The sequence below is a fragment of the Dermacentor andersoni genome, chromosome 9 (genome assembly GCF_023375885.2).
Source record: "Dermacentor andersoni chromosome 9, qqDerAnde1_hic_scaffold, whole genome shotgun sequence".
Lineage (NCBI taxonomy): Eukaryota > Metazoa > Arthropoda > Arachnida > Ixodida > Ixodidae > Dermacentor > Dermacentor andersoni.
Genome location: NC_092822.1, coordinates 105,015,524 through 105,039,220, shown reverse-complemented (window position 1 = coordinate 105,039,220; position 23,697 = coordinate 105,015,524). Strand labels below are relative to the sequence as shown.

General features: G+C 45.5%; 2 protein-coding genes across 6 annotated transcripts in view; one reads left to right on the top strand and one right to left on the bottom strand.

The window, feature by feature from the left end:
- Positions 1–22,373, bottom strand: part of LOC126527907 (uncharacterized) — a 96,484-nt gene extending 74,111 nt beyond the window's left edge. For 2 of the 3 annotated variants that reach the window (XM_072284273.1, XM_072284271.1), the window contains exons 1-3: positions 22,103–22,373; positions 21,187–21,262; positions 20,999–21,111 (exon numbers count right to left, since the gene is read on the bottom strand). In XM_072284273.1, the coding sequence (XP_072140374.1) occupies positions 20,999–21,111; positions 21,187–21,252 (179 nt within the window). In that variant the 5' untranslated portion in view covers positions 21,253–21,262; positions 22,103–22,373. The remainder of the gene's footprint in view (positions 1–20,998; positions 21,112–21,186; positions 21,263–22,102) is intronic. The other variant, XM_072284272.1, reaches the window with a different exon arrangement.
- Positions 22,374–22,793: 420 nt separating this feature from the next.
- LOC126528458 (protein NEDD1-like) overlaps positions 22,794–23,697 on the top strand; it is a 103,404-nt gene continuing 102,500 nt past the window's right edge. The window contains exon 1 of one of the 3 annotated variants that reach the window (XM_055069351.2): positions 22,794–23,050. In XM_055069351.2, coding sequence (XP_054925326.2) covers positions 22,933–23,050 — 118 coding nt within the window. In that variant the 5' untranslated portion in view covers positions 22,794–22,932. The remainder of the gene's footprint in view (positions 23,051–23,697) is intronic. The other 2 variants (XM_050176341.3, XM_055069352.2) reach the window with 2 other exon arrangements.

Sequence of the window (23,697 nt, the reverse complement as noted above, 5' to 3'; positions counted from 1 at the left end):
TCATGATGTGTTGCAGAGGTGCCTTGTAGCTATCTCTGACCGGTGTTCGAATTGGGGAATGCAGCTCAATGAGGAAAAAACATACTTTTACGCGTAACAAGAAAAAAATCTCAGCAAATTTCATTACCAGCTTGAAAACAAAGCTGTCACCGGTGTCGAAAAATATAAATATCTTGGCGTTACTCTTACCAACAAAATCACATGGTAAACACATATCTTGGATATCTGCTCAGCGGCATTAAAGAAACTGTGGTTTGTAAAGAATAAGCTTAAACACCCGCCTATAAGAACTAAAATATTAGCCTACAATGCAATAGTGAGATCTAAATTGGAATAAGCTGCTGAAGTCTGGGACCCGCATACTAAAAAGGCCATTATGGAACTCGAGCGAGTCCAGAAAAAAGCTGCAAAATTTATATACGGAAAATATGCCAGGAATGATTCCCTGTCCTCATTAATATTACAAAACCGAATACAGACACTACAAACACGCAGAAAAATTAATCGCCTTGTAATACTCTTTCTGGAAAAAATAAAATGGCATTACCCGCTTCTGTATGTCGGCCTACTACAAGAAGAACACGACACAGTTCCAAATATTTGCTTGTGCCAATTTTCACTAGAACAAATGCTTACAAGTACGTTTTTTCTCTCCTGAACAGTGAACAAGTGGAATTCACTTCCCATTGGTGTATTTGAGTCAGTTTTTTGTTTGCTGTAATGCCCCTCCTGCTTGGGCCAAAGTATTGGACTGCAGTATTACTAAATAAATAAAAAGAACTGCTACAAGACCACCGCCGCCCCTTGTGCCTACGTGGTCGGTTCGATAAACTTGGAAGTCAGGTAGCTCAGCCAAGACATTGGTATCTGTGTCATCATTGTGCAGCCAAGTTTCTGCTAGAATGAGCAAGTTGCTGCCTGTTGATGATGATGATATGACATTAGATACAAACTCGTGCTTCGGAAGATAACTCTGTGCGTTAGTAAAGACTGCGGAAAATGAGAGATCACTTCTGGGTGCAAGTTTTGGTTTTTTCTTTTTTTGTAGAGGATGGGATGATCATTGCACAATTTCTTTTACAGAGTTAGATGATTCGTCAAAAATATATCGTTTAGGATCAATGTACAAGCTTTTATAGCGTGGAGAGTATGCAAGTGATTTAGATTTAGCGAAAGCCAAAAAGGCATCCCTTTTGGGCAGTTCCGTGGGGTGGGCACCGTCTTTTGGCAAGCCAACTATGCCAGGAGGCATTCTTGTCCTCTCCTTTGTGTCTGCTGTCCCTGGCCCTACTTGCTGTGCCTCGTTTTTGCCTTGAGGGTCGCAGGTCACTTGTGCCAGCCCTACCTCCTGCTGCCTCATCTGTTGCTCAAAGCAGCTGGTTCACCATATGCAGCCAACACCCAACATATGCACCCATATGCACCCAACATGCAGAAACTGCATACCAGTGAGGCTACAAGGTACCTGATCTAGATGCGCCTTAACAGCTGAGAAAACCTGTAAGCGGCATGGCTAGGACTAGGGTACACATACAAGTGGTTGACATCACCAAAGAGATGCTCTACAGGCTCACTAGGAGCTGGTTACATGACTTTTGCTCCCGCGACTTCTTGTGATCGGTGAACCACCATCTGATTAGCAGACTGCAGGAGCCACACATTATCGGTCAATCCTTCGGTGAGCATTTTGCCACCAGCCATGACTGTCCCCCTGTGTTGCATTCTTCATGGTCTGACTATGAAACCTTCTCTGCGTGATGTTGTAAAGTTGATGTAAGAACCCTGCAATAGTGTCCTCTGTGTACTGCAGAGTGAAGAAGCATTGTGCGCTTTCCTGCACCATCACTCCTAGCTTTGCCAAAACCCATCTCCACATGTGCTTCCTAATATTCTTGCGCCACAGCCTAGTGCCTAGTGAAGCAGATGCAAACGTATGCAGTGTAAAGCGAGTCACACCGTAGACCCTGGTAGTTATGATGGTTCTACGCTGCATGGAACTGCAAAAGTCAACCGCTAAATGGGAGCTATGAAATGTCTTGGGGGTTCGCAAATTTCTTCAGTGATTATGTTGCTAAGTGCTGCAAATTTTTTTTTTTTTTGTAAGTTACCTTACAAGGCACATGGGGCATTGAGTAAGGGGGCATAGAATCAACTAAGCACACACAATTTCATAACAATATGAAGGTAGAGAAAGAAAACAGCACCAGCCAAGTGCCTAAACAGCCTAAATATTAGAGAAACATATTAGCTACATACAGCTGTGTACGAGTACAATGAAAAGGAACTGGATAAATCTGTAACAAATGTATTACAAAAGTAGGAAAAATAAAACCAGACAGCGAGTTTGATAGGAATGGTTAACAAGGGTTAAGCGAGTTGAGTGAGTGCCTGAATTTTTCACGGTCAGTTTCCGCAACTATGTTATTGGGGAGGCTGTTCCAGAGAATAATGGCATGTGGAATTGCAGACGAGTTAAATGCTTCAGTTTTACCATAGACACGCATGAAGCTAAGATGACTGTGTAATCTGTGACACGTGTGCGATGACGTTTCTAGGTCACATGTCACACTTGACTTATGGTACATCTGGCTGCTTGCTTTCGAGCACTCAAGAACGCATTCGCCTGGTTAATTCGGAGTGCTATGCTCCAGCTCCTGGGAGGATGACCAAGATCTGCCAAAATTCCAGCCCCAGAGCTTCTGAAGCATTTGTTGTTGATTTGTCTGCTGTGGCAGTAATTATGTGTGTGAGCATTTCGTGTGCCTGTCATATTCGTTCATGAGAAAAGCAGCCTTGACATCTTTACACTTCTGTCCACTGATTGCTCTGGTGAGAGGCCTGTGCACACTGTCTCTGGCTTCGAGCTAGAGTGGCTCTATTTGTGGTACAACTTGTGGTACAAATCAGAACAAGGTAGGAACCAGCCAGCTGTACCAAAAGAAGTAAATCGCCAAGCTCAATTTTTTTTAATGAGGCTGCCACCAAAGCTTCTGACGAACTAAAGATGTATGTTGCAAGTACATTGGTACTGTACGTTCTGGCTGCTCAAGAATGCATATCCATTAGAGACTCGTTGGGCTAGGCTGTGGACATGGCTTATGGCTGACTGAATCTGATAACCAAGACACATGCCTGACAAAGAAGTTCACTCCGGACATGTTGCTTACAGGCTACAAACCAACTTTTGGCTTACATGATCACATGGGCCCTACAGTTCCCACAACTCTTTGGGTGACTGCACAGCTGCAATGTACAAAGAGCAGGGACTGCTATTTACACGACTGATATAAACAACACATGCGCAGAAGTGTTTTAGAGCCACCTGTTTGCATAAAGGAATTAAATAAATCAAAAGAATGGAAAAATAGGGGACAACCAATCAGCCCTTAGAACAGCTTTTTCACCCTACAATGCAGTAAGGTGTTGCTATTCAGGGGCTGTAGTTGAAATAACAACCAATCATAATTAGCCACAGTCAAACCCATTTACAACAACGTTGATAGTTCTGTAAAAAGTGGTTGGTATATCAGTATTTCCCTATGTGTGGATTCACCCTAGAAGACGCCAAAAAATAAACCGCACTGAAGCTGTCACCTGAAGTTACAATTAGGCAGCACTTTGGCCCAAAAACCAGATTTCCAGTGTCATTTTTGTTCTCGGTACATTCCTGTACCTAGCTGCAAATTTCCATTAGAAATGTCCATCTAAAGAACAAAATGCGTCATTGTACAGCTCTTTCAAAACAGCGCCCAGTTCCGATCACCTGTCATTTCGAAAGTGCAGGTGCAGCCGTCATTTTTTATTCGAGAGCTTGCGTGCGATATGTTTTACTACCGACTGGACATGACTGTATTCTGCACAAGAGAGCGAAGCATTCCAGTTGGCCGGAAGCATAAACTTTGTAAACTACTGCGGCACGCCACCATTCTGCGAAGGTCTCGGACATCATGGTCTCGGCATTACAACTGCATGTCAGCCACGCAAGAGCAGTAACCTTACGTTAACTTGGTTGCTTCAGGCAAATTAAATGCCATGTTTGAAAGGTAGAACGTCCCCACAAACTATTATCAGCAGTCAGCAACGTGAAAATGTTATCAGCAATCGGCAGCGTGAAAACAAAGCACCGCCGAACCGTGATCTACTGATAACGGCATAGTAACTGCCAATCTTTTGCTACTGTGTGGTGGGAGTGCATGGCACAGTGTTCTCACCAGTTCGGACAGCAGGAATATCAACACTAACAGTAACACTTGAGCGGCCATTGTTCCCATGGCGGAAAAACATGTGGTCTTTCCAAATTGTTGAAATAGGCGTAATGCACATATTACCTCGTGAACAATAACGTAAAAACGAGAGTACAGCCATTTTGACGTCAGATATTGCACCAGCACACGCACCTGTGCATGCTTTGCACCATGCCGCTTATGCTGTATGCCTCCTTCGCACATTGGAAGTGAGTGACCTTTTTTCGCAGCTTCCGAAATTCGCACGTGGCAGTCGCTCGTTCATTCTGGAGGCTGTGTCATCGTCGCAGTTTGACTGGAGCAGAGCACGCGCTGCAGTACGGCCAGTTTGGTCATGCATCGTGCTCTGGTACTTCGTGGGCGCGCTCTTTTTATCGTGACTGTGTTCGAAGCATTCACTTTAACAATGCGGTGATTTACAAAAAACATTATGTGGAAGCAGTTTTAATAGGCAGGGTCAGAAAATTGTAAATGCACTCAAATGTGGTCGTTATCACCAATAGATTGTCATACTTGGAATCATAAGCGAGTTCGACTGTACTAATAATATTGGCCTTCCTTCAATGCGGGGGGATTGCTCCTCTCCAAAGCTGTCTTGCTCCATGGTTCGCAGTCTAACATGTTACTTTCGTTAGCTTCAGGCATGAAAAAGGGTTTCTGAAATGTGGAAGAGTGGGAAAAGCAAGCAATATAATGCAAGGACTCTTGTTTTAAAGCATGCATGCTTACTCTGCAGGAAGGCATGCCCAGCCCTAATTTAATGTACTCTTGTTTCGTTCACGAGCTCTGTGGACGATGATGTGCACTCTGGTGAGTCAACTCGAGTGTCGCAGCCGCAAGCTGTGCATTCCTCGAGCATCATGAATTTGGAATGCACACAGGTCTAGCATTTCACCAGGCTAACACCTGCAGCTCTCCTTAAAGTTGTTTTCTCTGTGGTTCTGTTCGGGCAGTTGTAATTTCTCAGCAACAATTTTTTTTTCCGATGCGTAATAGGAGAGGCTGGCGCATTCAGGTGGCAACAACACTTCGATACAGTGCCAAATGTTGTATACTTCCTAAAATGATTTGTTAAAAAAAGCTGATGGCAGCATGTGGTCATGGAGTTGCAGGGTGGTGAAGAAAGGCCCGCACATACACTAATTCTAATTGCAATAATTACTTGACTGCTCGGACTAAAAACAATTAACAGTGGAGTGCCTAAGCGAGGCAGCCAAAGCTATGCATGCGCATATGAGTGAGAGGGCATCTCGTAAGGCAGTCATTGTCGTTTTCTGACCTTACAAGCATGACGTTGATCATCTTCAGTGCATAATCAGTAATTATCATGATATTTCGAATGTTTGCCATTCCACATAAAGTTGCATCAGAAAAGTAACCTCCTTAGCTTTAATCTGCTGCTTTTACCAATTCTTCATTGACAGATCCCACATATCGTATTTACGCGCATAATGATATCACTTTTTGTCAGAAAATATTGATGCAAATTCAGGGGTGCGATCATTATGCGGGTTAAATTTCCCGCGAAAAGAAAACTTTTTTTTTATCCCATGTTTGCTGCGGGATGACAACAGGTCAACAAATAGGTGGCTGCCTTTGTAACAATGCGGGACACCAAAACAAAAATGCTGGCCAGCAGAGCAAGCCGAACGCATTTTTTTTTTCTTCTCGTGACTACATTAGGCGCATTCAAACAGTTTCTTCCGTATCAGTAATGAATAATATCGTTACTATGGGTAAGTTTGCGGCAATAACGTAGCCATGAATTCGAGGGGACAGAAACAGAGGTGGGTGCGCTTAGCTGCAAGTGACATAGAAACCCAAGGCGGGCACGCTGCGGAAACTGCGGCATTTGTCTTCACTACTATCTAAATATGGCACGCTTCCACTATGGGTGGGCGAATATCTTAGCTGTGTTACAAGCGTCGGCGTATGAATAGGGTACACTTCTACCGTATCAGTGTAAACGTGGCTACTATCGTTGCTGCTCGTGATTTGTTGAGTGCCCACGAGTGTAGACGAGAAGAATCGAAAAGCACCTTTTTTGTTGTTGACCACAACTATTATAAAGCCTACAAATAATAAAGCCAAGGCAAGTTTGCTTGTAGCTTTTTTTTCATGGAAGTGCGGAAAGTGATGAAAGGAACGAAATGGGGCATCTGCTTAAGAATGGTGCATGCAGACCACTTGGTATGTCTTGAAGAGTCGTTTGCGTAGCATTCCATAGCATTCGACAGATGGTAAGCGCGATCATCATTAGCTAGACTTGGCACACAACATATCGCTGTGGCAAGTTCGGGGTGCGATCATTACACGGGAAAGGAAAAAAAAAAAAATCGAATTTTGACGACAAAATTTAGGGGTGCGATCATTATGCAAGTAAATACGGTATTTAAAAAGAGTACTGACCAGAAAATTTTGTCTCGCATTTCTTATGCTTCTTTGGGTAGTTGACTCCTTAGTTACAGAAAGAGGCCTTAATTCCTCGATAGCGTCACAAATAAATGCAGCACCTTCTATGCTACCCGCTCAAAATGCGCACCAAGAGCGGTGCATCATTGGACATAAAAAGGAAACTTACTGTGTCCCCAAAAGCAGAGGTGGTGGTCATGTGGTATTGCAAACAACTTGAGTGTGAGGTGGTTGACGGCCAAAAAATGACCATGTCGCCAAAAGCTGCCAAACTGGCCCTTCAAATCATTCACTTCTCTTGGAAATGCAGGGGCACCCGCTCTCGTTTTTGCTTTTAGAGTGATGAGCGGACTCAGCTTTCACTGGCATGTTCCTATTGCGTGCGCGTCAGTGGTGTCTGGTACCATTATACTGCCACAAGCTATGGTAATGTGAATAGCCTCCTTTTCCCCGTTTGAAGCCAAACTACACTTTGCACATGTTCTGAACTTGCCATATTAAGTACTGACGTCATATTTTATGCTCTTCATTGTTTTTGTTGCGTTTAATGGCAGTCCAGGTCCTACTTAAAGCCTCAGAGCATCCTAAATAATTTAATACAGTTAACTACCGTTGATTAAACCTCCGTTAAATTGAACAAACTGGAAAGTTCTGGCAAGAACCGATGCATTGACCATGGAAAGAAAGCTTATTTGGTTTGAATGCAAAAGCATGCTGCTTGGGTTTAATCGACCCCACCATACCGCTACCAGCACCTTTTCATGCACATAGCAGTTTAAAAGCTTGAAAACATAATAAATTTAGCAGACGGCACTGCCGCTTCCCTAGGTATGAAGTTATATAGCCTTTTAGTAGTCAACAATCCCTCCCTCTACCTGTGAGGCCATCCATTTCCATTTGGTTCGTGTTGTGTCAGTGATGAAAGTAATGCTAACAACATTGTCAACAGTGCCTGCAGCAGCCTCATAGTGAAGCTGATGTTGAGGCTGGGCTCAATGTTCTGCAACTTCTTTTTTTTCAGTAGAACGCTGAGGTAGTGTTTAAGCATGTCGACACTCTATCTTTGCCATATGCTGTTTTATGCGCTTCAAGAACAAGAAGCAAAGCAAGATTCAAACAATAATAAAGCTATGATGATGTTCAGTCGGCTGCCATTTGTTAATTTCACTTTTCCGATAATTTTATGAAATCCTATGTTCCCGCAAGGGTCAAATTAACAGGGGTTGATTGTATAATAGCTTCTCTACAGCCAGCTTTGGCTCCTTGTCATGACATAAGTGGAGTGGACATATGTGGTTATATGCGTCGTGGTCGGCAAAATGAACAAGCAGACGACAACGCAGACCTACTAAGACGGGCAGCTACGGTGCATCAATGCCATGTGCACATGCCCAGCCGGAGAGAAGAAAAAGAAGCAGGTGGAAGGGCGCGTGAGAAATTTTGGAGGGAGATGGCGAGTGTGGCAGACGTGGCAGGACTGAGAAGCTCGTGTCCAGGGTGTGGAGCAGCGGCCTACCGAGTTTCTGGCCAAAAGTCGCTGCAGGCTCCCATTTGGTCATACGCGCCACAAGCTCCTTCGTGCAGCGTGCAGTTGCCAAACGTCGCAAGGGCATACAACCCGGGCAAAGCCAGCATCTATCGCTGTGTCCAAGCTCCGGCTGGTGAATGCCAAAAGGACATGCGGCTGTTGCCTCCTCCACATGCAAGTCCGACCCGCGACAGTGCCATCTACTCCCGCTGTTTCATCAGGTCTGCACCAGCATAGAACCTCACTGCCTGTCCTGATAAGTGCTTGCGTGCTGTTACTGTGCATGATTTGCATTATGCTGTTTTGTCTTCCGTATCTATAGCCCAGGAAGCCACAGGGGCTTACATGTCACGGGGCTTACATATACGAAGGGGAATAAAAGTCGGGGGCTGTTTCATGTACTTTCGGGAGCTGGGCCGCTTGGTCACCGCAGCATGTGACAACACGACATAGTGTCAAGAAGTTTACCTATTTACACACCTGCGCACGGAAACGAGACATCGCCAAACATGAAGCGCCATGGCTTCTACAGTGCACAGCCTTCAACAGCCCTGCAGCTGGACTTCGACAACACGTCAGAGTGGCTGGCGTGGATACAGATGTTCGAAACTATCACTACGCATCAGGCCTGAACGAGCGCTCGAAGGAGCTACAAGTGCATGCCTTGCTCTATACAATGGGATTACAAGCTTGAGACATCTTTTCTACGTTCAACCTTTCGATCGACGAAGCGAAGAAGTTCAACGGCGTCAAAACGACATTCGACCAGTGCTTCATAAAGGAGCACAACTTAGTGTACGGAAGTGCTCACTTCCACAAGAGGCAGCAGATGCCCAGAGAAGCTGTCGACCACATCATGACAGTGCTACACATTCTGGCGAACTGGTGCGACTTTGGCGACTCCAAGGAACGCCTCTTCAGGGACCATTTCGTGGTCGGTCTGCGAGATGAGAAGCTTTCTCAACATCTTCAAATGGACAGCAAGCTGACTCTTTCAACATCTCTAGTGAAAGCATGGCTGAAGGAAACTGTCCGGATGCAACAAGAAGACCTTCACGGATCTAAAGGCTTCAGCGACGGTTCCGTGTCCCTGGAGTGCAGTGAGGTTGGCGTTAACGCCGTGGGTATCAGAAGAAACAGCGGAGGAAAGTCTTCGGAAACCAAGGTTCCGTAAGTTGGGATGAACGGTGCAACTTCTCTGGCAGCAACCTGCACGCCAGGACTGCCTGCCCAGCGAAGGCCCAGAAGTGACACAGTGTCAAGGGACACTTCAGCAGGGTGTGCCTCAACAAAACTTCAGAACGAGAGGTGTCTACCTGTGCCTATCCAGGTGTCTAGGTGCCTATCCTGTCTCTTCGGTGCACATGGACTCGGGCGATACTTTCTGGGGAGCTGTCAATGTGTCAAGCGTGCAGTCGCGATTCATTCATTGGCAAAAATTGTCCATGATTCAACATGTCCAGAACATTGCATAACTCTGTTACGTTACCTGGAGGTTCTAGTTTTTTTACGGAATCTATTTTTTCCGGGTTAACGGCTCCTCTAAGGGCGCTGTTAACAAAAGAAACCAAATGGGTTGGGGCTCTGCACAGAACACTGCCCTTAAAAACCTGAAGGCCCTAATCTGCTCTGCTAAGTGTATATGGCAATATATGACCCTAGACTTCAAATGATTCTTTCAGCAGACACGTCACCTTTTGGGTTTGGTGCTAAACGCAATGGCGAGCAATGACCAGTAGCGTTTGCCTCGCGATCGCTCATGGAAACTGAGCAGTGCTACGCGCAAGTGGAAAAGGAGGCCTTAGTTTTGACATGGCCTGCTGAAAGATTCGTTGACTAAATCAGAGGAATTGAGGCTATCATTGAAACCGGCCAAAAGCCTTTGGTATCTTTGTTAGAAAAGATGCCTCTTGATGTGCTTCCCCCATGTGTACAACGCTTTAGGCTGAGACTGGGCACTACTTGCGAATGACAAATGGCTAGCCGGAGAGCTTTCTGAGGGTGAAGTGTCATCGTTAGCCAAATCATGCATTCGAGGCCTGAAAACGGGAAGCAACATGTTCCAGAGTGTGAAAGACGCCCAAGGAGCAGATATAGTGTGTACAGTATTGTGTCAGTTTTGTTATAGTGGCTGGCTAAAGAAACCAAGGCTTCCTTCCCATTTAGTGCCATAGTGGCAAGATAAATGATGGCTGAGAGTGAAAGGTTGCTCCTATACGGTACCAGGCTTATCATTCCTCAATGCCTACAAAAGGAAGTCCCAACAAGGCTACATGACGGGCATCCAGGCATTGCAAGAAGCCAAACACTCACGAGGAAGTTGGTTAGGTGGCCAGGCCTTAGCGAACAGCTAGCATGCCAAGTGAAAGAATGTGTGACATGCGTGCGATTAGCACTGCAGAATTCCGAGCCTTTGATTTCAACCCTTTCTCAAAGTCTCGCATGGGAAAGAATAGGGCGTGACCTTTGTTTTATTAATAATTGCCACTATGTCGTTGTGGTTGATTACCAGTCACGTTATCCAGAGGTTGCGTTGCTTCCTTTAACCAAGACTGGTGTCATAAACGGAAGACTAAAAGCATCTTTGCGCACCACAGCATTTTGAAAACAGGAGTGACAGATATTGGCCCACAGTTTGCGTGTTCGCAATCTGAGCAATTTGCAAATGACTGCTGCTTTGGTCACATCACCGTCAGCCCACAGCATCCACAAGTTAATGGGGAGATCGAAAGAATGGTGCGGACAGCTAGGAGCCTCGGGCTGAAATGAAAGGACCCGTACTTGGCTCTCCTCGCCTACCGGGCGACACCTGGTGTTGTTGGCCTCAGCCTTGCGGAAATTCTGATGGGTTGGCGCCTTCGAACCAGTGTTACAATGGCACTGCAGTTGCGTGGTCCGGTCGAATCACATCTTTCGCACGTGGTAGCTAAGGAATGCGCTGAAAGGAAGTGGCAAGTGTGGTATTTCAACAAATACCATCATGCCAGACCGCTAGAAAAGCTGTATCCTTGCAATATGGTTTCGGTGACGGACATGCAAACTAGAGCTAATGTCACTGCAGCAGCTGCTGTACCCAGGACATACATGGTGAAAACTAATGAAGGCATTATGCTAAGGCGTAATAGAAGGATGCTGAACCGCCTACCAAAACGTGAGAAGCCTGAAGGGAGCTACGAGTCCCCAAACAACAATGATCTGGTTGAATCGAGAGGCGACAATTCCGGTGCCTCATTAGCAGCCAGTCAGGTGCCCTCGGCAACGGGATATGTGACCAGAGCAGGCTGAGTAGTCAACTATCTTATTGATGAATGAATTGGTGACAGCACCTCATGTTCTTTCTTATGTTTGTATAATGCTAGATGTGCCCCCTTAAGCTTTGTGTTCTTTGGTAAAACACGAAATAGTTTGTTCAAAAAAGGGGGATGTGCTAATAAGTGCTTGTGCGTTGTTATCGCACATGAGTTGCATTACGCTGTTGTGCCCCCAGAAGCCGTGGTGCGATGACGTCGTGGGGCTTACATATATGGCTGGGAATAAACGTTTGGGGCTCTTTTGAGTGCCTTCTAGAACTGGGCATGACCTGCATGTTCTTTTACCACCGATAGCTGGCCGCTTGGTCGCTGCAGCATGTGGCAACATGACACTGCCAGCATCTCCGTAAGCCCCACAATGTGTCCACCATATGTACCATGACTCGGTGACATTTTTTTTATTACCAGTTATAGCGATCATTGAACCTTGTTGTTGAAGCCTAGCTTGTTTTTTTTACCTTGTATTCAGCTGCTTTTCAAATATAATTTTCGTGTGTGCTGTGCATGTGTGCAAACGGCCTCATCTTTAATATTTGATTTCAAGTGCTTTGTTTTAGAAAGCAATCAAAACATAAAACGCTTCGCTTCGTGACACTCCTTTTTCCCCAGGAGCTGACTGTGATGCGATGTCATGATGCAGAAAATTGTGATCTGGTAGCAGAACATCGCGACGTTTTAGCACTCTGACTCACTCAGTCATATCCTATGCTGCTACATTGGGCTTTACAATGAGTAGCAGCACCATGCAGTTCCGAGTTCTCATATTGTTTCATTGGTGCGTCTTCCCTGTGTGACAATTTGTTTCCACTGTGTTAGGGTAATGAATCCGTACGAACTAGCTCAATTCTATGCACTTCTAAGAATGTGTGTTCATTTGCATTTGAAAATGTTCTAAGCCCAATTGACTTGAATATCTAGTCATAATGTCATTGTCGTATGGCACTCCTGAAAGTATTCTTACGAAAGCTGCAATTAACAAAAGTTGGATGAAACCGCAAAAAAAAAAAAAAAAAGACTACAAGTTGCTTGCTGCTCCCGACTGCATATTTACTTTCAATGCCTGCCCTTGGATAGAGTCCGCACTATTTTTTTCATGACACTGGAGCAAGCAAACTGCATTGAAGCCCTACACCATGATGATATTCGTGCCTATTTATGCCTTTAAAGCCTTTATTCTCGCATTTACCGCTGCTCATAACACCGCATCAGCTGCGTGCCTTTATAACTGTGCCTTCCGTGATCGCGCCACTAGCGGCTGCGGTTTTGCCAGCTGTGGTTGCAGCAAACAGCAGTTTCATGTTGACTCGATACAAACCTGTTGAGGATGAAGGGCACTGGCTACATCATGATGGTCATACTATCTGTTGGCGACCCACTCACTAGCAAAAAAATTAACATGATGTGCACATCATGCAGTAGTGAAAAAGCACATCTCATGAAGACGCACTTTGCAGCCACGCTGCGAAGCAAGTCACAAGGCTTACCATGCAGCGAGCACTAATCAGTCCCGAGATAACGAGAATTGCCACTTCGGCATTGACTTTGTGCAAAATAGAAACAGGATTTGCTGGTTCATTCAGTAAACAAAAGTGTATTGACATAGTATGCATTTGTTTATTGTTTTCTTGATATCCTCAATAATTCATCATTTGGTTAAGGGAGGACGTGGCAATTTAATCGGTGGAGTTGTCAAAATTTTCAATTTTTTTTTTTTTTTCGCGATCCACGAACTTTTATTTACCTCGTGGTGAAATATTATATAACGAAATACACGGTAGAAATTGAGAAAACAGCACTTTCCTAGAGTGCTGTCATAAAAAATTGCAAAAATTTGGCTTCGGAAGGCCCCGTCGCACCGCGGATCACCCAGCTATCCATTGACGCAGCGCCACCATCTTGGCATCATCGTAAAGAGGACAGATCGGAGCTAAAGACAGCCATGGCCAACGTTACTAGACTAGCTTCAGTTGTAAAACTCCCCGCCCGTGCGCTTACAGCCGCTGTCGCCACTTCTGTGACAGCCGCCAGAGGGCAACGCTGTTCCATCGGGCTCCACTGCAGACGCCTCGTCACAGCCTTGAGCTCGTGCGGACGGGCAGTTTGCGCGTGTTTCACGCTCGCTGGCGTTCTTCCTTGTCCGCATTAGTGATACCACGAAAAAGCGGTATCCACCTACAGCAATAAGATTTATCGCGCCAGTTCGTTAATACTGAAAGAAGGGTAAACTGCACGAAAGGAAGAAACACATACAGCGAAGTGCAGAAGCTGCGTTTCTAAATGTTGTGTATTTCTTCCTGTCGTCTTCACGTTTCGCGCAGTTTAGGCTCACGAGCCTGAATATCTGGCCAAAGTGCGTGATTGTAGGATGATCTTCATCCCCGCCGAAGCTTCTCACCACGCCAAAGAAGCGCTACAAAAAGAATGATGAGGTCGGTCTTTGCACACACAAGCCACAAAAAAAAAATATATATATATATATATATATATATATATATATATATATATATATATAGAGAGAGAGAGAGAGAGAGAGAGAGAAAGAACTCGGATTTTTTGTTCTGTGAAGATGCTTAATCAGCGAAGCTGAAACGTGCGGCCCCTGTGTTTATCACTGGGTTAATCCCCAGGGTTCATTCAAATATTTCTCAGTTATGAGGTCACACACACAATCGGCTGCGACGGAGAGAACGACGTCTGACGGTATGCCCGCAGTCCGCAGTTGTCGCTTGCGTTTGATGTCTCGAGTTTGCTCGGCGGCGTGGTTAGCAGCCTTCGCCTGCGATTTGCCGCTTGTGATTCTTCGAAATTAAATTTCTTCAAAATTAAATCTTTCCGTTACGTAAGACCATGAGTGCCTCATACTCCCTTAAGCAATGGCTCATACCCCGTAAACGCGGCCTCCCTATTACGACGACAGAAGTGAAGTGAAATTCTACGCTGGAAAGATGAACGGCCACGCAGCCAGCTGTGGAAGACGACGACGAACGTGGGAGCAGTTGCACGAGCGCGTGCCGTTGATTTCGCAGAGAGTTCCCGGTCGGCATGAGGAATCGCTCTGTTTCACGCCGAGCGAAGCGTCGCATTGCTGGGATCACAGAAAAAGTGGTGCGCCGAACTGTTGACATCGTTCCGATATCAGCCTATGCAGCCAGGTACGCAGCACCTGGCTGCATTCGCTGTCAACAACGAAGCACAAAATACTTAAACGCTGCACCGCGTGCTTTGTCCGGCCCGCCTGCGTAGCCGGCTAGTGAGGAAGTGAAGCCGGGCGCGACTGCAGCGCCACGAAGGCGCGGGCGGGTGGCGGTTCCGCGCAACGGCGCCGAGTTTTAAAACTGAAGCTAGTCTAGTAACGTTGGCCATCGCAACGTATTTCTCCAGCAAAAAAATTAATCAGCAAACGCACGCGAAAAGAAGGCAAATGTGGCATTGCGATTGGCCGCAGTAGTCACGTGGGGCACAGGGTATGCTCCTATTGGCTGTTGTAGATTTGAATTGCTGACGAACTTCTCGAGCGCACATCTGCGCGATCCGATCGGTGTGATTGACGATCGTGGCAGCTTAACGTATGTGTTCTGTAATGAGCCCCAAAGGAATCAAGTTTCGCATGGCCCACGTGTATGGAAGACCAAAAAAAGGAGTGGAAAACAGGGAGGAAACCACTCATAGAAGCGGATGCCACAGAGCTTGTCGACGAGGCATGACTGGCGCATGTGGGTGACTGGAAAAGCACATTCACGTGCGATGCTAACGATGCTATCGATGCTAACAAGGCTTTGGTGACGGCGCGTACACGAGTGATGATGAAGGCATGCCTGCGAGTGATGGTAACGGTGCGTCCGCGTGTGGTCGTGACGCCAACATGACCTCGGTGAGAGCAGAAGCTTTAGCGTCAAATATTCAACTGTGGATTTCAGCACCAACTCTCACTAATAAGGAGGGTACGCGACGAAAGACAAGAGCGGACGTTCTGAATGCGCTGTCACCTACCTCTGCACAACGCATGGATGCACGACGATCAAAAAGGCAACTAAGGTGCACGAAACTGCTGCAAGAAAGCGAAAAGCTACATCAAAACGTAAAGAAAATGTGTTCTCACAGGCAAAGGACTACATTCCAGGCGGGTTTTAGGTGCTCAAAGTTAATATTTAAATGTTTACAACAAGTGAAACTATGAGCTCCGTTTTCTCAGCTTTCATTTTTTGCGCAGTTGCTTTCAGTCATCCCAGTGCCATTTCAAAACGAATAATACAAAATCATTCCGTCTTTTGCACTTCGATCCTGAAACATTAATTAGTGAAATAAAGCTGTCCATTTTTAACTGCACCTCATTAAAAAATTTATAATGGACATTTTGCAAAGTCGTTAGTAAGACAACGTGCACAGGAAAGTTAAAAACATATATTTATGCTCATTTCAGCATTTCAAAAATAAACCAATAGCTTTATTGCACAGAATGGGCCTTTGTAAACATGGGGATGTGAAAATCTTGGCAGGCTTATGTGTAATTAATTAATTAATTTAGGCATGACAATTAAATGCTGTCAATTGTAACTCGAAAACTATAATAGATAGCACAAAACTAATTTCAGTTATGATATCAGCATAACAAATCAAACCTGCATGAGAAATTTTATCAATTTATTCTCATAAATAAAAGAAGTTTTCATTGCCACGCCCGCTCTTAACTCGGACATTTTTTCAGTCCAATGAAATCCAAACTAACGAGGTTTTACTGGGTGTGTTTGTGCTCTTTTTTGCTATTGCTGTCATGGGATCAGTTGATGTCACACAGTTGGCGATCAATATTGTAGGCCTCTCTTCCCACCAATCTTCAATTACCCCCGTCTTGCTTTAGCCGACTCCATCCCACGCCTGCAAATTTCCTAGCCTCATCACACCAGCTAATCATCTATTGTCCTCAGCTGGCACAGCGCTATGCAACTCCAATCATAGGTTGGCATAGTCACAAGCGTAGTACTCGCTCCACACCCATCTCACAGATGCGAGATGCAGCATCAGCGAGTGACAGAGGGTTCAAGTTGAGCCCAGTGTGAAAGGAATTGAGTGCCTGTTAACGTGAGTACAAACAAAAGTCAGTAAAGTGGAAAGCTGGGCGATTTATTCCATGTGACCTAATGACTAGCGCACGCAGATGGTGTCTTCCTTCTTTCGTGTTTTTTTTATGAACTGCAGTTGTTAGACACCGTTCGTCCTGTGTCTTCATTTTGCTTCGCCGTCATTTTCCATGCCGATTCAACAAATTAAACAGAAGTCAGTGACGGTGAGTTAGGTTGGACGTATGTACGCAGAGGGAGTTGACGCAAGTACTGTATGAGCATAAGTGGGTGCCAGTACAGTGTGAATAGAAGTAGCTATGAATGCGAGTGAGTGCTGATGAACACGAGTATGAGTGAGTACATTGCCTGCAAAAGTATTGGTGGGCAAGTTTGAGTGAGTATCTGCTTACCGTGCTGACCTGTGACTTCGATAGACCGCGGGTTATCTGTAGTATGTCTGTTATACATTTCCTCCAATTTAACCTCATTACCGGTCCATTAGATTTGCCCTGCGCTTGATTAAACAGTTTCGGCTAGTTCAGTGCCAGGTCTTGCTCATGGTGAACAGGCATGGCACCCTCCGCATATTGTTCCCGGCTAAAATTACCAGAGAGAACTCTGACACTACAATTGTACAGCCAGCATGTCAATGATGGTTAGCACACGAATTTGTCTGATCTTCATGCTCGCAGCTTTATTCACTGTGCTCTATCTGCTGTTATCCGCCTAAACTTTGAAGCTATTGTATAATTCTAAACGCAGGAGGCAATAATACTAAGCGTACGTGCAGAATTACTGCCAATTGTGTTCACAACAAACGTTTCATTAAGAATGAACAATTTGCTAAGTCACAAAGCCATCTGAAGCCAAAAAGACCAAGTTAAAAGGGGCCCCTCACCAGGTCTGGCCATTTTGAAGTGACAAGCGCAGAGCATACAATACGCACTAACGATCGTGTTTATGAACAATTACACTGCGAAAAGGTCTGAAATTTCAATCCGAACACTGTTTTCCCTTTCCCTCGTGGCAACCGCACTCCAAGCCGGACAGTGACGTACTCGAGTCCGCAGTGTGACGTTGCTTGTGGTGACATGCGACTTCGAGAATTATTCAAGGCATCTGTTAATTGCGTGATCTGTTGCTTGAATTGACGAATTGAAGTTTAGAGAAATAATAAAACACACAAATGGAATGTCTGCGTGTTTTTTGTTTCATTTTGCACCGAAGCAAGAGAGATGTACGTCCCCTTCGTCTGCTTGTTTCCACGGTTGTGCAGTCATGTGCGCAGGTACCGAAACTATGCCCTTTTCTACAGTGTTACAGCACATGATCATGCTCTACGATTCGCTTGTTCTGCATCATTATTCATGTAGCACTGAAGTATACCGCTAGTCATGTATCCTTGTGCACAGTGCGCAAAATCATGCGCTGCGCGAAACTCGACATCACAACAGCTCACGCACAATGCGTTGGTGGAAATGCACAGCTCCGAAAAAAGAACAAAGACAGAAAAAAGGAAAGAAAGAAGGAAAAAATAAAGAAGGCAGGGCCCGTGACATGTGCATCACACGATCCTCAAGGTCTAGTATGGGAGAACGCAGGGAAGGAATTTAGCTTGCGGAGGTTAGACGGGGTGAGTGGAGAGAGTGTCGCGCTATGCAGTGGACCTCGCCCTCTGAAACCATGGGTTCGAGGCACTGAAATGTTTCTATCTCAGCTATTAGAGAGCCGATTTGAAAAATTTTTGTGGCAGAACACCCCCTAGAGGACACGTAACAACTTCCAGCATATAACCAAAATTTGCTATGGGGCCTGGTGAGGGGCCCCTTAAGAAAATCCATGTACTAACCATTGTTCCTATGATGGCTCAACAGCCACATCTGCAGCTCCCTGAGAGACTAATGCCAGAGTTCCCTCTGGTGATTTTTGTTGGAAACTCTATAAACTGTATGAACATTACACTACCTCTCTGGCAAGTGCAGGGAATGCTGTGAACGCGTCCTGTACAAAGCCTGTGCTATGTGAATCTAATGGTGATAAGCAAATGCAGCCATGTTGAACTGGTGAAATGAATAAAAGTGCAGCACCACCCGAACTATTCCAGAATGTGCAGGTGAATCAAATGAAACCTCAAGCTAGGATACAGCAACGCAATAATCGCACTTTCATCCCATTATCTTTGTTCTTTTCATTATTTTCTTTCTGGGAAATAAAAAAGAATGATTTGCTGCCTAACACACAATGCAAGACATGAATCATGACCGGCTAGAATATCAGCTACCTGAATTAGATACAAGCACATGAAGCCAAGGAAAGCACAGAGGAAATTATTTGTAGTTTTTACTTGAGGTGCAAAATGGTAAGATAAAGGAAATTACAGTAAACAAAAGAACAACTTTCCGTCACTGGGAGCCGAAACCACAACGAAACACTGGCGTCAAAAAATTTGATGCTTGCCGTCGACCTGGATCGACCAAAAAAAAAAATTGGCTGGCGAACTTCGCTGCCGGAAGCGGCGAATGTGCGGTGGCCAGGCATCACGAGGAGTGATTTCACCCGAACTTCCGACAGAGCATACAAAATGAGTATAAATTGTTTGTCAACACATACGAAATTTTTATTCTAATTGCATGGCAATTGACAACAAATAATAAAATGAAAACCCTCTCTATAATTTTTTTTTTTGTCTTACAAAAACACTAATGTAGTCTGGCAACACGGGCCATAAAAGTCATAAAGACCAACTTTTCCATAAAAATTGATTCGACATTCGTAACATCGTAAGACTGGTCCAAATTTGTACATTTTACGGGAAATTCGGATGAGCTGGCAGGCATGTCCTTGCATCCTTACAGCTCGCCATGAGGTGTTCAGAGGTAAAATCTGGCCTTGACTGAGACTACGCACTTCTTATTTTCCTTTTTCTTATGCACAATTTCACTGCATTTTGTTGAAGATTTATTCTTCAATACTTCATGCTACATCTTGTGTCCTTTTGAAATGTTATTTCACCGACTGCTGGCATAAATTGTGCCAACATGCTGCCCCTGTACAATATACACCTGTACTTCGTTTCTGGGCACCAGATGTCCTCAAGCTACTTTTTTGCTGCTTTTGTTTGAAGTCCATTCCCTAATTGACTGGGTCAAATAAAGCACTCATCCATTAATCCATTTTTCACTCAGAATGTGCAAACCTGCTCGATGTCTTTTAAAGAATATGTGTGCTGTGTGGGTGAAGATAATACCACCGTATCTATAGTTGCTGCCACAAGTGCATGTTTAATGACTATAAACAGCACAATGATAGCTGCAGTGAAAAAATTTTGTATGCCAATCATAATATGATCAAGGCAATATATGTATTTAGCAAATAAATGTTAACTAAAAGCATCAGCAGGCATACTGTATACAGAACAGGTTCACTTAAGAAATGTGTTCATGTGCAGTTTTAACTGCAAACATTGGGAGGAAGAGTACATGTTCAACAGTTGAATGAGTAGCCACAGCGCAGTACGTAAACGGCAATAAGATTCAATGCCATCAAGTATGCATGTGTGGCCCCGAGCAAAACCAATTAACCAATTCATATCATTTCTTCTGCCCGCGTCGCACGAGCGTAAGCTCCTCAAGAACTTCAAGGCATGTGCAATGGTATGGGATGTAGGCACTGATGTCTAGATGACTTAAGTATCTACATGCTGTTTCATACGTAGGTGGCAATGCTAAAAAGGCTCTCACTTGTTGCATTTGCTACCAAAAATACTGCATTACAAATGAAAGAAAAATGTGGGACACGTTATGCAATTCAATATAAAAGTGAAGTCTCATGCTTTACGTTGAAAAATAATACACACTTCTTACACAGAAGGCGTCACGGATTTGAACCCTCTGAATACCAGACGAGTGGAGCGACACATTTCTGTGACTACAGTTGCACGACTTCGGCTCACAACGAAAGCACAGTACGTCCCATATTGAAAGCACTAAGGTGCACAAAAAATATGCAATTTGACGTACCCTTGCGTCAACACATTGTAGTTGTAATATATGAAATACTTCTTCCTTGGAAAGCATCGCAGATATAAAAAGAGGAAAACTGCACTCTGATGCATAGAGTGAGAGTTCTGCAACCACACTGCTTGCGCAGCTTCTGCAATGTGGCCTGTAAGAAGCCTCTGGGGATGCACATGTTGAGCTGTAGCTTTCTCCCTTTTTTTTTGGGTTAATAAATGTGTAATTGTTAATAAGTGGTAGCAATAAAGAGAGGACGCAGCTAGCCTGTGTGTTGCACAGTGCTTATGTGTCCCGTGTGCACCTCGGAATCCATCCATGTGCAATTCTTGCCCTTGTTTTGACAACAGCTGTTTCTCAAATGAAGCCACCTGCGCAGTCTTGAAATCACGAAGCCTTTCAAAAGGAGATGTCGTTTCCCCCGACTCACTTGTATATGTAGACATCGAACTTGCCCGCCGAGCGTCCGCTCTGCCGCTGACAGACCTTGCGGTACCAGCCCTCGGGAAGGTTTGGGTCGTCGAACAAGGCCGGGCTGTCCAGCTGCTCGGGAGAGAGCAAAACATTAGTTTGGCGCATGAGGTGGGCTGCAAGCAGTGAAGATGACACACCACCCACCTCAGTTGTGAAAACAGGTGCAGTAGTCGTGGGCTCTGGTACATCTTTGCCGTCACCGCCTGCCATGACTCAGGTTCTATGGGTAAAAAGGGATGACAACGTCAGTCTCTGCAACTTGGTCACTGCAAAGGAGGCTTGTTCAAAAAAACAAATGCCCATAACACGCGGACTTCGTTACTTACATAACAACAAACATGTCAGATTCATCGACAACGAGACACGGTGGCGCCCTAGCCTTCTTATTTCGATTGTGAAGCGATAGTAGCCGAAATTTTGCGAGACGCTCTACTCGCCAAACATGCGAAGTCATGCGTGTTGAACGAATGGGACACAGTACGTAACTAAATGTTTGAACACACGCTGTCCCCAGTCGCTAGGGGTCGATATTAGGCGAGAGAGAAGCTGTGAAAGCATACTGTTCCTACGTGCGTCGCGATTTCTAGCCGCGTCGAAGGTCAAACTCCGCGGCAGTTGGCCAGCGCGCCACATCGAGAAGGTGCGCCCGGGCGACAGAAAAAGAGCGAGATGGTGCCGATCCCTGAGCAAGGATCGTACACGAGAACTGAAACAGAGCACTTTTCCCGACACGTCCACTGGCGACGCCGTACAAAACGCGACGCGCGCGGAATGGCCCACGCTCGTAGTCGCGGCATCGCGAGGCAGCAGTTTGGCGCGTCGCTGCGTTTGCTCTGGCGCGCGTTCCCGACACACGACATCTTTATTTGTCGGAGCGTCAGCACTCGCTGGCTCTTCTTTTTTCGTCCCGAGGTGCGAGGCGAACACAATGCCCGGGACGCGCGCAACGACAAAAAAACGACGGCGGCAGCGACCATCGAGTCGGGTGCGCGCGCTTGGTCACACACAACGGACGAAGCGCCGCCACCGATTCGCTGGCCCCGCGCGCCCGACAACTCACGGTGAGGCTGCTCGGGCACGCGCTGCCGGTCCCTCGTAGCGCGAGCGCGCGCCGTTACCGCTGCGTCCAGAGAACGTCGATGGCGCTTTGTCTCCTCCTCGGCTCCGATTTCGGTGGACACGGTGCGCGAAACCGTCGATACCTTGACACCACGGAACTCAAAAATTTTTCGACTCTACGACGATGTCAACACATTTCCATTGTAGGAAACGTAGCAAGTTTGGACGCCAAAACTAACGGGCGGCAGTTGCGCATTCGCGTTGCTCAAAAAGGAGGGGCTGACACAGAAATGCCTCGACTCTGGTTTTCTTTGAACACTCTCCTTGTGGCGCCAGCAACAATACGCTTATTACCTCACATAAAACACGTATTTAGTAAGCTTAAAAGAAAGCTTTTAGCTAGTTTTCGTTCTACAGTAGATTCTGTTTGAAATATTACTTTGTTATGCTAAATTTGAAATATTTTTATATAGAAAGTGCTGTACTCAATGCCGTTATTTATCCTACGCGCAGAGAAAAAGTTCAGTGTAATGGAATTTGTTACACCTTTTGTAGCACTTATTACTGGTGTATTAACCTTTAAAAAGGATAAAATAATGCATTTGATTAGTTCTTGCACAAGTTTGTTGAAAAAAAGAACAAAAGAAAACTCGTCATGCAGTACCGGCGCGCATGGATACAGTTGCGTAGGCGCGCGCATTTTGTGCATGACCAAGATTTGCGCGCGGCTGCTCGGTTTGTCAGCCGTTCGACGCTAACGTGGGAGGAGGCTGAACGTGGTACTTAAACCACGGGAGTATATGTTTGCTCTACCGCCTTCGGTCTGCCACGATGTTCGCAACTGCCGGTGAAGACGTCCTGCTTTGGTCCTGCTCGACGCTGCAACCGTGCTTGCGTTTCGAAGTTGACAAGTCTCGGACGGTTTCGAGCGTCTCGTGGTCAGCTGACGGTTCGTACTGCAGGTTTTGAAAACGCGCCCTTGGGGTTCCCTGTTCTCGTAAGAGAAATTTCGGACAAGATTTTCTCCTGGGATGCTCTTGCTATAGTTTCTCCACTAACCTTTTCTAGATAATTTTGTTTTCCCGTTCTCGCGTTTTTTGGAGTAAGGCAACCATATACTATATACGTGAGGTTCAGCGTTTTCGGTTTAAGGGCAGTCGCATGCGTCTCCCTTGTCACTATCGAATGACGAGCAGCAGGACACCGGTGTCGGTAGCGCAGGAACGTGCGTGTTCTATAATGGAGTGTATAGAAGTTCTGAGCTCAGTTATAATGAAACTTTAGAAAGGAATTGCATCGGTTACAGCGAAGCGTTTGCATAACTTGGGGTAGATTTCTGGCTGTGGCGCAAGACATAGACTTCAGAAGGGTGGGACAGCTCCCTTCGCTGTCTTTGTTGTACGGGTTCCTCGGACTGACATAAATCTGCAAAAGTCTTAGTTCCCTCACGCCCCCCCCCCCTCCCCCCCCTTAATATTCGTGTATTCTTTTTAGCCTTTCCCTCTGTGGAGGATGCATTCGAGTCGCGGCAGCGATGCGGTGTTTCTTGCTGGCGAGCTTAGGCTAGTTCTGCCACGCCCCAACACTCCTTGAATT